General features: G+C 40.2%; 1 protein-coding gene across 14 annotated transcripts in view; it reads right to left on the bottom strand.

Annotated features, from left to right (window-relative positions):
- Positions 1-589: 589 nt before the first annotated feature.
- The window catches only part of IKZF1 (IKAROS family zinc finger 1 (Ikaros)), a 54,741-nt gene continuing 41,854 nt past the window's right edge, over positions 590-13,476 (bottom strand). For 2 of the 14 annotated variants that reach the window (XM_009883767.1, XM_009883770.1), the window contains 4 exons: positions 12,309-12,476; positions 10,274-10,399; positions 5,672-5,806; positions 590-1,420 (listed from right to left, as the gene is read on the bottom strand). In XM_009883767.1, coding sequence (XP_009882069.1) covers positions 714-1,420; positions 5,672-5,806; positions 10,274-10,399; positions 12,309-12,476 — 1,136 coding nt within the window. In that variant the 3' untranslated portion in view covers positions 590-713. Of the gene's footprint in view, positions 1,421-5,671; positions 5,807-10,273; positions 10,400-12,222; positions 12,224-12,308; positions 12,477-13,476 lie in introns of all 14 variants that reach the window. The other 12 variants (XM_009883768.1, XM_009883773.1, XM_009883776.1 and 9 more) reach the window with 10 other exon arrangements.

Raw genomic sequence — 13,476 nt, 5'->3', positions numbered from 1 at the left:
AATTCATACTTCACAAAGTATATTACAAGGGTGTTTCTTATCTCTTTCACAGACCTGCCCGCCTGCCTAGTGACACAAACAAGGCCTCTGCCGCGATGTCAATACCAGCAGCACCCTTGCAGGGGGAAACGTTCTACTTTTTACCACCAAAGCAACCCAGGACCCTCTGGCTGGTGGGCCCGTCCCACCCCAGCTGCCTGTGAAGTCATCTGGGAGGGGCCCCTCCGTCTTTAGTTGAGTTTATCTTCCCAGAAGAGTCAGATAACACCAGGAAGTCAAAACCCAAACGTACACCTGATTTAAGAGCCCTACGCTCAGGGTGTTGGGAAGGAAGCCTCGGCCGCTCCTGCCTGTCCCGTCCTGCTCCGCGCAGTGCATCCTGTGCATGGTTAACAGTTCTGGCGAGGGAGGTTCGCAAGAAGCATCAGTTAAGGGAAGGGCTTTCAGCTATGTGACTACAAAAGCTCCTACTTACATTACTAAAGGTTTTTGGTGATCAAACATTTTCAGTAAAAACTTCAGTACTCATTTTAGAAAACTGAGTTGCAATGCATGCTACCAAAAAGGAAAAATCTTTTCTTGTGGGAGAAGATAGCTGAACTTTTGATTCTCGTGTTCATTTTACTGTCCAGCTGACTTGTGCTTTGTTGCTGTCGTGGCTCGTGCAGCTCCAGTAACACAGCTGTTGAGGCGAGATCTGTGCCGGAGGAGTTTTAACTCATGTGGAAGCGGTGCTCCCCTCGAGTTATGTGGGAAGAGAATTCGTACCTGTCCTGGCTATGGTAGCCACACATGTTGCATTCGAAAGGATCGCGGAACCCGTGGCAGCCCATATGGATCGTGTACATCACGTGATCCAAGAAAAGGACTCGACAGTGTTCGCACTTGTAAACTTTCACTTGCTCCCCATTGCTGCTGATCACTTTGAAAGCATCCTGGGAATTGTCAGTACCTGCCCTCAAGACATCATACTGCCTGTTTTCTTCTTTTATAGAGATGCCATTTCTTGCATGGGGACCTATGTGGTTTGTCAGGTAAATTAAACCACTGCGTTCCTCGTTATTGCTCTCTGTATCTGTTGAGTCTTGGCAGCTGTTGCTGGGAGAGGCATCTCGTTCGGAGGAGACAGATTTGGCTTTGGAAAGCAGCAACAAGTTTTCCACTGCGCTGTCCTGAGCGGTATGGTTGGAGCGAGCCTGATTGTCCCCGAGAGATTTGTGGAGCTGATACATGGGGCTGATGACGGGCACCACCTCAGAACCACCTGGTGGTGTCTGGACAAGGGGACGCAAGGACTCTGCCCCCAGGTAACTGATGGCGTTATTAATGGCCTGGTCTATAACGTGCGTCTGCATTATCTCATTCTCCTTCTCATAGTTGGTGGTGGCATCGTATGGAAGATCAGGCAGACACTTCTCACCTGCAGTGAAAAGGAGTCAGGAGTTAGAGAGTTGATTTCTACATAATTAAGGTACCAAACATCATGGATTAATAAAACAGCAACATGGAAGAAAACAGTTGATCAAATCCACCTCTGAAATTCACCTGAAGTATTCATAGTTCTTTAATACAGCTGGTCAGAAAAATGGTTGGTGGGGTGGTTTTAGCCCACAAAAAGGTCTTTGAGGTCTTTAGAAAAGCAAACGGATGAAAACAGATTTTGGAAATAATTATATGGGGACTTGTGGGAGCTACAGATTGAGTGCTTCACCCTCTCTTTCTCCTTTCTAACTGGAGAAACTCATCAGCTTCCTACAGCGAGCTGAGGCCTTTGTGGTTAGTGAAGGCCATGTACCAGCACAGTTACAGTGAGCCTGGCCTTCATGCTTCAGAGCATGAAGCATATTATCAATATTTTTCCCTAAAATATTCCAATTTTAAACTGGAAATTGTATGTTTTAGTTTCAGACCTTCAGTCTCTTACAAATAACCCACATCAGCAATGTGGTTGTATGCCATTTTGGAGAAAAATCAACAAAAACTTAACTTTTCATGTTGCCACGTCCCCCCCACACCTTGTTTTTTAAATAAGCCGTGTTAGACGCATTACCAGAAGCTACTCATGTTCCTAGAAATTTTGTGTCAAAAAGTTATCATCAGGAGCAGCCAAGAACCATGGAAAAAAATTAAGTGCATTTGTAGTTGGAATATATTTTTCCTACGAGGTAAAAAGCCCTATATAGAGTAAGATTACTTTTTACTTGTAACTTCGACTCTGATTTGGGATGCCAAAAGTAAGGGGGGACTCAATTTTTTTTTAAAATCAGACTGCACTAATGTATCTCTGGCTGGATACGCTAGTATTGAATGCTGAGTTTCACTACAGTTTCTCAAAATTTCTGGAGAGATATATCTAAGCAAAACATAGAAGGTAAAAGTTAGGAGGGGAAGAAACTATTTAAAAGCACAGATGCTGATTCTATGAACCTGAACAGTCTTCTCAAACAGTGTAAACCATCAGTGTTATTAGCAGGCTCCTAATAAATTTGTGCAAATGCAAAAGGGTAAAAAATTCCCACAGGTTCCTAGAGACTACCAACAACACATTGTTTACAGTCCGGATGGATTTTCTAGCTCTGCAGATCTTGGGAAATGCATTCAAAGCCACAAACATCCCTAAGAGGTGCTGTCATCACTTCCTAATCAACATGACATTTGGTGATAGGCCTTGGAAAGTCCTAATTTGACTAGAAGTAACGCTAATAGGAGCAAGGAAAATTTACCAGAACATCTTCAAATTGATTTATCAACAATTTCCCACCCAGTTTCTACTCAAATTGACTATTCAAAGTCAGTGAAGAGCCCAGAAAACTTCTGGCATGACACTATTGCAATGATGGGGCTAAAGTGTAGGAAGTCCCGCTGTCTACATTTCCCATGAGATACGGTTTCATACGAGTTTGTCCATGCTCTGCAAGCAAAGAAACACTCTAAGCATTGCGTAAGTTCCTACAAGGGATGCAGGGTACAGACACCTTCTAGCCGTGCTGCACAAGCTTCTACTTCCTCTTCTTTCCTTTCCCTGTTATTCTGCTAATTTGAGCACACATCTACTGGGGTGCATTTTTTTTTTTTTTTTTTTTTTTTTTTTTTTTTTTCAGATTTGTCCAGTCTAATGCTGTAGTTTTCAGGCAGAGTTTGAGGCTTAAGATTCCAAATAGGCATTGTGAAAGACTCTTGAATGATACATAGAAAAAATGTCCTGATATAAATGTATACCCTTAACTCAAGGAGGAAAAAAACAAGGTCAAAATAGTTTGTATTCTGTGTGCACTGTATTTCACCGAAAAGTTGGACTGGTCTTCATTATACACAAAATTTTGGGCATCCAGAAGGCATGATTTTAATAGCTGTTTCTTGGGTAATATTTGCTTTATGTAGCATAACCAGTTGGTAGGTGGACTGGGAGGATCAAGTGCTCATAAGAAAAATTTGTTTCGAAGCAGAACTGTCTGAAACAGACACAAACTTGAGGTAGGCAGGTATCATTTCTATATCTGGGCAATGCAGATAATACTTGCACTCATTAAAAATAATAGCTCATTTCTGTGGTTATTAGAGCATAAGTAAATTAAACTGCTAATGGTTTGATGTACTTCAAGCTTTGCACTGCTCAGGGTTCTGCAGCAGGTGCCTAAATAGTAAAAATGCACTCAGCGCATGTGGGCACTTTTGTCTCTTCTTTTTTCTTTGTTTTTTAAACCGCTCTCTTTTCTTTGCTGCCTATTGTTTTAACATGATAAACATGTGTCAACCTCGCCTGAAGTTCTCAGTGCGTAGTTTGGATGGCTCAGTTCTGCTCAGGTCTGGTAGCTATTCCAGTTTGGAACAGGTAGAGAATTTTACAGATAACTGGCTTAATTTGGGGAACAATCTCACTTTTGAAAGGTAATGAATTTAGCCTTGAGAACAACGAGTGAAACAGCAGTCTCTCCCTTATGCGAAAGATGCCATTTGCTCCTTCTCCCTGGAATTCAGCATGGGGATTGGGATGACACGGTAATCTACAGGAGCAATAAACATGCTTTATTACCCAAAAGCTCTCCTGACCAGTTGGCCCAACCTTGTGTTAATCAGGAATTTACCTATTACATGAAGCAGCAGGTGAGGCTTGGAAAGGAAAGGATTTGGGGGCATTTTCTTGTCAGAAAAGTTCATCCTTTTGAAGACTAGCAAATTTCCATAAATATCTGCTGTCAGTAGGTTGTCTTCCTACATTGCACCCTGAATAACTAACTGACAGGAAACTCTGCCCTCCTAAAACTCATAGTTAAACTGGCTGTCTTTACTGTTTCTCAGGGTGAAGAGAGAAAAGGAGAACGAAAAAGCCAGTCCACACCCAGGGATACATCGCACATAGGATACCTGCCTTTTAAATTGCAACACTTCTGGTCTTCCTGGAGCTTTCACAGAATTAGTATTTCACCTAATGCAATCAGTTACCAGAGTGTCTAAACGAATCAGGTTTGCCTCATATAGCTGATATATTTTTGGTAACTATCTCTGCTATAACTTTTGTCCTTTCATAAGCATAAGCATTTCTTATCCATGACTGCCTCTTGGAACTGTTGCCTTTGGACTTGAAGACAGTCCTGGACTTCATTTCAAACCTTTTGTTGCACCTCCTGATGTAGCTGAGATTCCCCTTTCCTTATCTCAGAAATACTAATTTTCTTTCACCCTTGTGTCCTCATTGAAGAATGTATATTTGGAATTTCTGTCCCATAAACTGGTCTTTTTGCTTCGATTTTTGACTGATGACCTTCTTAATGTGTGGGTTTTTTCCCAAAGACTTCCGTTTTCTCTGATTGTCTCCTACAGACTAATATTATAAACGAATGTGCAAAGAATTATAAAAGAATCTAACTAGATAGGAGTATATGTTGTCTCCCATCTTTTTATTCATTTAAGACTAACTCTACATAGCTGACAAAATATTGTCTGTGGGTCTCATTATTACAGAACTGATCGAACCACTGCTTGGTACAGGCTTACCAAACAGAACAATCTACATATAGCCTCCATTTTTTCATTGTTAAGACAAAAACACGCCTACTAGGTGCAAATGGGCATGAAGTTTTTGTATCATTTATATAGAATGTACCCATGGATCTTTTCATTTAGGTATTGTTCTCAGACCTATGTATTTCCTTGATCATTTTGGGCTGTAAAAGTATACAGACATGTGTATATGAAGGGGTGAAGAATATTATCCAGTCTATGCTCAACTGTTCACAAATGCTTTCACAAACACCAATATGCCCAGATCTGGATGTCATCCATGATATTAATAAAATAACCCTGAAAGCATGGTCAAATGCTTTTCCAGTACGAAACTTCTATTCCTATCTTTAGGGTCTTAAGGCAACTTCAAGAGCCTATCCAGATCTTGTAACGATCTGGTTCATGAGCATTAGAAAAAGACAGGAAAAAGACTTAAAATCGATCTCCAGATGTGGAAAATTAAACATGCAGAAATGTATGCTGGAGAAGTTTGGTTGTGGTTTTCTTCCCCCGACACGTTGCTGTATCTGCTTCTATAGAGATAGATGTTGCTAATTTAGTAAAACAAGTAAAATCAGAAAGCAAAAGTAAAAATCCTGTGAGATGTCTGTTTTTGGGGTTTTGCTTTGTTTTATTTTTTAGGAGACAGCAAACGTTTAACTCTTACCAACAAATTTCTGAGGCATAGAGCTCTTACGTTTGGCGACGTTACTTGCTAGTCTATCCAGCACGAGGGATCTTTCTGACCCTATCTTGCACAGGTCTTCAGCCATTTCACTCTGGTTAGTTTCCTCTTTTATGACTGAAATCAAATGACATCAGAAGGGTTAGGCATGCTTGTTCCATTTTAATGGAACTATTGTCTTCAGGTTATTGTTTCTCAGCTAATGTCTTTTAGCTCCCAACCAGCTGGAAGGAGGAGCTCACTGCTGCAGACACAGGATGGATTCTGACTCCTGGTAACAAAATCCCTCACGGTGATGAATCTATGTACATGTTCGTGTTTCCCTCGTTTAGGATACCAAAATGAGATTGCAACTGCAAGCCGTCTGCCTGTATGTAACGTAGTCACTCCACCCTTGTTCTACAGCCACTCTGCATTTCCATGAATAAATTACGTCCTAACATTACACGGGACATGAAGCAGTTCATCTTTTCGCCCTCCCACTGTCACCCCCACCCATCCCTCTGCACCTCTCCCAGTGGAAACGCCTGTATGATCATTGCTTCTTTAGCAGGAACAATGGACAAACTTCTCAACTCCAGCAGTGGAAGATAAATTTGCAAGCTACACCAACCCTTCTCCCCTTGTAAATATTGCTATACTTCCTTGATGCAATTTTAGACTGTACATGGCAATTTAACCGAAGTTGCTAAAGTCACATTTATAGTGGAGCACTGATTTCCAACACTCAGACATGTTTCCCAACTTCCTGCTGCTGCTGAGACACCATAGGATTAGAAAGGAACTCAGCTGTGAGGCTCTAGGAAAGGGAGACTATTGCACTTTCACTACATTTCACTTCAGTATTTTCCTGCAGAAACGATGTATGAAAATGCACTGTCAAAACAATGACTATGAAAAATGTATGGAAAGGTATTTCTGACTTAAAGCATCTAAAGGAAAGGTGATATGCAGTGAGATCACAGCACAACTGTTTTTTGGTTTGTTTTTTTTTTTTCTTTTTTCTTGGCAGGGCGGGGGGGGGTGGTGGTGGTGGTGTGTCAGAGACAGGAGAGAAAGAGGTTAATTTTACTTTTACCTGCTACTAGCATATGGATATTTTTCCTGAACTTGTGAGTTGCTATTAAAGGGAGAAGCAAAAGATGTTTTCTTAGACTTTGGCTCTGCAAGCTATTTCAGTTAGGTGAGCCACTCCACAACATTTCACCTTTTGTGCCTGCTGAGAATTTGTTTTATCGCTGGATTTACTCCTTTCAGCTATGAGGCGCGTTCACAGAACCCATTACTCTGGTACCCGGGTGTTTCTCAATAGTTCAGAACACGCTGTTCCTATGCAATGTTAGTGTGGCAATACACCGCTGCTATAAAAGGATGATCGTGAAAGTTTCATTGTTCCTGAAAGATACCAAATCAGGGTCTGGTGGATAACTGGAAAGAAGAGTTGAAGTGTCCTAGACAGCAACAACCCGCAATACCAAGCAGAAGAGTAAACTGGTTCTTGAGTCCCTGCTGCAGCAGCACATACTGCACTGACTGTGACAGTGACAGGGAGTCTCCTTGAATTATGCCCCAGCCCCGTAAGATGCTAAACATCGTGACCAATGCAAGATATGGGCAGAATTTGGTCACGAAGAGGCCGGATAGTAAAGGGCATTGATGGCATCTAGTCATCATGGAACAAGCACACACTGCCATGCCTCTTGTGCTGGCTAAGGCTTCCACGTGCCACTTTAGGAAGAGACTTCTAATGTTTTAAAGCAGCCTGTTCAACAGGGAAACAAAGACTGAAATTTTACTTAAAAGTTGAAACGATCAAGAAATATCTGTTTAGGATAAAACGACATTCCATTTCTAATCAGTTCAAGAGAGGGTAAGTTATGTATTCAACTGTCAGACTTTTAATATAGCAACTTTACTATAAAAAAAAAAAAAGAAAGAAATACAACCGCAAAACTGGCCAAATTGAATTAGGTAGTGATTCCCAGCCTTTGCAACTGACACCTCCTGAAATCTGACACCAACATGCTAACTATTTTTCTGTAATTTGGTGTCTGTGAACTGAAAAAAAAAATAGTTATCTTTCCAAATTAAAAGCCGCAGGTGACAGAAGAAATTGCAATTGACCCCTTTTAAACTTCATAAACTATTCCTGTTGTTATTTTATACAGGCCTGGTAAGACTTCAGCACACTTCACTCAACTCAAATGCAAAACTCCAATTAGTATCTCTAAAATAAGAACTTCACGTGAACAGTGAGATTCTAGTCCTCTAAAAAAAGAATTTTGCCATTAGATTCAGCAGGTTCCTAATTTCATGCTGAATCTTCTTCTTTTAAAGAAAGCAAACAAAAGTTAAAATATAAATATAATCTCTTGTTCCCCTCCTTACTCCTCTGTGCTGGGTCTTTCCCACATTTAAGAACTTTCCCGATTATATTTCTTAGATTTACAAGACAATGGAAAGCTTTTACCAGTTTAGGTCCTTTCAACTGCTATTTTTTTATGTATACAGCATAAAGTACTTCAAAACTGCTGTAAAAACCAATCCCACTGTAGCAGAATGTCAAATTAGATGTCCTAGCAAATTTTTGTACCAACTTTTTTGAGTCTGGGGAAAAAAAAGGGGCCTGAATCATGACTCTAATAGCTCCATATCACACCATGAAATAGTATGAGAACAGTGGTAGTATAACTACTTGATTTTCTAGATATACCGTAGAAGGCACTAAAAATCTGAGGACACTCACTCCTTCTCAACTGTTTCATTTTACGTTTTCGTCTTTGAGTTTATAAGGGAAATAAATAATGTAAACATAGCAAAATGGTATGTTTGCAATGTAGTAGAATAGATTGTTTAGAATGCAAAATACTAGGAAAAAGGCAGGAAAGTTTTATTTTTAGAAACATAAGGAATTGATTTATTGAGTACTACTTTTTTTTTTACTAAGTGTGATTTTTTTGGCAGGATACAAGGTCTAAACCCTGAAGTTATTCTTTGAATTCTTTCTTCTAATTTGCAAAAGCACTCCTATTATATCAAATATGGATATCTATGATGCTTTCAGTATATGCAAGGAAGAAGTAACTTCGAAGCATTCATGAATTCTCCAAGTTTTCATCACACTGAGATATTAGATAGTCATTCCTAAGCTAGTGTAAACTCTCCTATAATGATTTGGTATAAACAAAAGTCCATCTCTAAAATTGTATTATTTCTTATTAAAGTTTATGATTCCTAGTATCAGTTTCGTCTGGACATTTTTGCTTACTTAGACTTTAGTAGTAGTTCAGCTCCTTATTTACACAGATTTTCAAGTTCTACATGCAGGCATTCAAATCCATGTGCCAGACATTGAAAATTCAAATCCCAAGACAGAATATTTCCTTCTAAATCCTGTCACCTCTTTGAGGAATAGGCATTGCTGCCTACTGTATATTACGTTGAGCTTTTCTATTTATACATTCTCCAGCCCCTCAATAAAATTATAAGGGGCGCTGCTCTAACATGGTGTCTGCCAGAAGCATCTCAGCTGTATTCACTGCTATCATTATGTGCATATACTTTACATTATTTGATAGCACGTAAAAACATACTCAGGTTCTGTCCAGATATAAAATATTAAATGAGGCATCATTGCAAATAGGCCCGAGAGAACCTTCCATTTTTGTCATTTGACAAACCAAATAACATATACCGACAGGATCAAAAGGTATGCAAGAAATTTAACTTACTGGGCGGGCTTGAACTCCACCACAGAAGCTGGATCTTACATTCTCTGTCTACAACTGCACGTGCAAGGGGATTTTGTATAGCTTTTTACTGCAATCAATCCCATATAGATCTTTAGGATCTTGTTAAAAAAAACCCAAATCCCAGTATCTGCTTGCTCTCTTCCTAAGCATAGCTTTAGATTTTATATTCTCCAAATGGCCTTTACCTTCATCATAAGATCAGTCTCTCAGGGAAGCACAACAGCTCCTCACCTGCCCCCAGTTTTCTTTTAAAGGGGAGGTTGGGAAGAAGACTGTCAACAAATTATTACCCTTTCTGGACTGTCTTAGTTAAACCAGCTAAATTAAATGCCAGAGTAAGATCAAAGACAGAGGCTCAGCCCTGTTAGATGAGTTGGTCCCAGTGGCCAAGTAAGCCCCTTAAGCTGTGCCTGGGAAGGGCAGGAGATGTGCAATGCAGAAGATTCTGCAACCCTACCTAGAACACTGATATTAAGTCTTTATTAAGAACACATCCACAAGAGTACTGCGATACAGAAATCTAAGCAAAAGGGAAAGTTGGTGAGATGATGTAGTCATGCTGTCTTGAGATGGTGAACTCAAATTTTCCAGTTCTTGCAAGTGTTCTGCTACATGCGCAAGTTTTACTTTGGCTTCTTGTTTGAGCTAAACAAATGACACAAAAGCCAAATATTTATCAAATACAGAATAAATCCAGAATAAATATCATACGTATGGGGTATGTGTGTGCCTCCCCAATGCAAAAGATACCACAAACGGTACTACTGTTCCTTTTGAACTCCTTTTTCTCCATACATGACAGAGTTAATCCCCAAATGGACATGTTTATTACCTGAATAAAGGCTGCTTGAGATATTCATGGTTTGCAGGTAGTTATGACAGCGTTCCTTATGTTCTTCCAAAGAGCTGCGCTGCTTATAGCTGCGACCACAGTATCCACACTTATGCGGTTTGCCAACTGGAGAAAACACAATTAATTGAGAGATTCAGATGAGGTATTCAACAGCATATTAATAGCGGTAAGAACAACAGGAAAAAAGCCCACCCTAAAAATAAACCCATGTTGTGGTGAACTGAAGAAATATTTTGTCAATTTAAAAAAAAACAACAACAAACAAACTAATGGAAAACTAGTTGTATATCTTTACATCAAGAGGCCAATTCTGTGGGTGCTGCAAGCTGATTTCAGACGATTCACATCAGATAAGGACTGCGACATTAAATCTTCAAAAACAGCATCTACAGAAGTTAGAAACTGAGACACCTTCAAAGGTCTGATCATAGTTGCTTTAGTGCCTAGCTCCCACAGAGACTGCCAACAGGGCAAATGGTGGTGTCGGTAGAGACACCTGCCCACAGCTGGGTGTCAGTTCTGATGTAACCAGACCCAGCTTAACCCCTTTAGGACAATGTTAGATTTCACATGTTTTCTGCTTCTGGAAATTCAAGAGAAATGGCATGACAAAATTTTTTCTGTCTTACACCAATCCAGACGTAGGTAGTTCCTCATACGTCATTTCACAATTTCAGATGGTTACACAGCTTAACTTTTGAATTTTATTTACAAATTCTCAGGTGAAAATCAGACTCAAGACATCCAACTTGTTTTATAATGTATTGATGTCAATTGCAAATTGTGGAAACCACAAAAAAATCTACAGTTTATGCATTGTATCTTTAGCTACAGAATCCTCAGAGTTTGCCAAAAGCATCTAGGTACAATTTCATGTGTATCTGAAAAATTATGTTTAAAATTGTGCAGCCATGAAAATCAGTAACAGTAAGGGGGAGGGAGGTAAAATGCTTGATGTATGTGCTCTCCTGAATTGGCCCAGGACCGAATAGGAGACATGAAAATTATTTTGGACATCTGGGACCAACAATAGGGATCTTATTACTTAATATGTGTGCTAAAGAATTTCCTTAGTTTTGTGCAACACAAAAATGTCACTTTGAGAGCTCCCCTCTGCTTTCCAGAACGCGGTCCCAAAGCCAACTTTGGCAGGTAAAGTTACCAGTGTCAGTTCCAGCAATATATTTTGGAGATCTCCTATCCAAAAAACAATCTGCGTTTCCACCTTAGCTTGAGAAACTAGATGAGACGACATTCTGCTTTTAAAGGCACTTTAAAGGTGCTAAATTGGTTTTGCTTCACAGAAGGTATTTGACTATGGCTTCTGTCAAACAATGAGATGTACGTGGTAATGGAAAAGCGCAGCTCTTCAAAAATATTTATTCAGATCTCCGTATTACTGTTGAGACAAAACACTGAAAAACTCCAGCAGAGTCTTCTTTTTTTGAAGATTATTATCTTTCTCTCTCCCACCCTCTCCCTCCTTCCCACCCTTTCTAAGTACTTGTAATAACAAGGTGCAACAAATAACTGCTGCTAAATGCTGTAGGTGATATTCACTCTTCAGGTCGAGAACAACTACCAGACTGGAGGTTTTTGAGACTTCGTGTCTTAAAACCTACTGTGTTTAGACCTTCTATTATCTCTATATGCAGATAAATGCCATCCAAACCCTAAAACATTCATCAGCTTTAATTCAGGTTCGTAGTTCCATGAAATGGATTACTGACACAAGGCTTGTAAGATGAAACCCTAATACAGAAACTTCTAAGAAGCCGAGAAGTATGGGAAAAAACCCAGTTCTTCTGGTGTAGGATCCTGAGCATGAGATGAGTTTAGTCATTTCTTTCCTGCTAAAACACTGCGGCCAGCTCACAGCTTTGTTAAACCCAACACGGGGCTACTCGCCTCCCCAGGGTGAGAAGAACTCTCAGGCTCGGTGGCCATGGACGCCCCCGTCTCTTCCAGGGGTGCGATGACGGGAGTCCCTGGCCAGTCCCACACCTTCACTTACCCGAGTGAGTCCTCAGGTGTCCCGTGAGGGCATCCCTGCGGCGGCAGGCGTAGTTACACAGGTGACACTTGAAGGGCTTTTCACCCGAGTGCAACTTTATGTGGCGCAGAAGGTTGCCCTTCTGCGTAAAGGAGGCTCCGCACTGATTGCACTGGAAAGGGCGTTCTCCTACGGGGAGAAGGAGAAAATATGTGAGAACAAAAAATCTTACGCGGTAACAAGAGGAAGATTTCAGTGAGAAAGTTGTTTTCTCACTGCCGCTCTGTGACTTCCACCGGCTGCAGGTTTGATATAACATGAGGCTTTCAGACTAAACCTGCCAGTTTCTTAATGCTTCACTGGCTGGGTCAATTTGATCTGAAAATCTAATTTTTTTTTTCTAAATCAGAATGGCACATCACAATGCAAATTCAAACTCATTTAAATAAAGTGACTGCAACATTTTGTGTTGAAGAGCCACTCTTCCTGATCAGCAGTTTTGGAATAAACCAATATCCAATTTTGCATGTTGTGGCATTTGGTGGGGTTTTTAATGTGGCTTTTTTCAAAGGGTCTTTAAAATATGCCACTGAAGCAGCAAAATAAAAAGGAAACTCATTAAAAATGCATTTCAGGATCACAAGTTCATTTCAGCGTTACATTCTTATATTTAAATGAAAGGCACTTCATTATAACAGTTATAATAACTTCTTTTCATTTACATTTTCCCTGTATTTTCCCTTTCAATTTCTTCTCCATTACCTGTCTGTCCCTAAGCAGCCAAATCAGGAAGGAGACAGAGAAAGAGAGAGAAAGAGAGAGACTAAAATCACATAAGTTAAGACAGTGCAAAGGAAGCCCTGGACTTCCATGCCGAAGTCCCAACCCTTCTCTGGGTAAGGTATGAAGAGAGGAGCTGCACAGACGGGCTCTGCTGGTCTGCGCTTTGGACAGACGCAGGGAAAAACTTGAAGAGACACAGCCTTGATTTGTCGAAACTGGTGCCTGTTATCAAGGAAGTGAATCAACCAGCCTTTGCAAAGATTAATATGGCTGCTGCTTGCCTTTTCGTGCTGTTTAAAATCAAGATGCTTATTTATTTGCTTAGCTATTTTTTAAAAAATTAAGGTAGATGAGGTCTTTTCTTAAGACACTGGGAAATAAAATATGTTTCCAGTTGTACCAGATA

This window comes from Charadrius vociferus, unplaced genomic scaffold (genome assembly GCF_000708025.1).
Source record: "Charadrius vociferus isolate BGI_N301 unplaced genomic scaffold, ASM70802v2 scaffold103, whole genome shotgun sequence".
In the NCBI taxonomy this organism is placed as follows: domain Eukaryota; kingdom Metazoa; phylum Chordata; class Aves; order Charadriiformes; family Charadriidae; genus Charadrius; species Charadrius vociferus.
The sequence above is the reverse complement of the archived record's forward strand: the minus strand, read 5'-3'. Positions and strand labels throughout refer to the sequence as shown.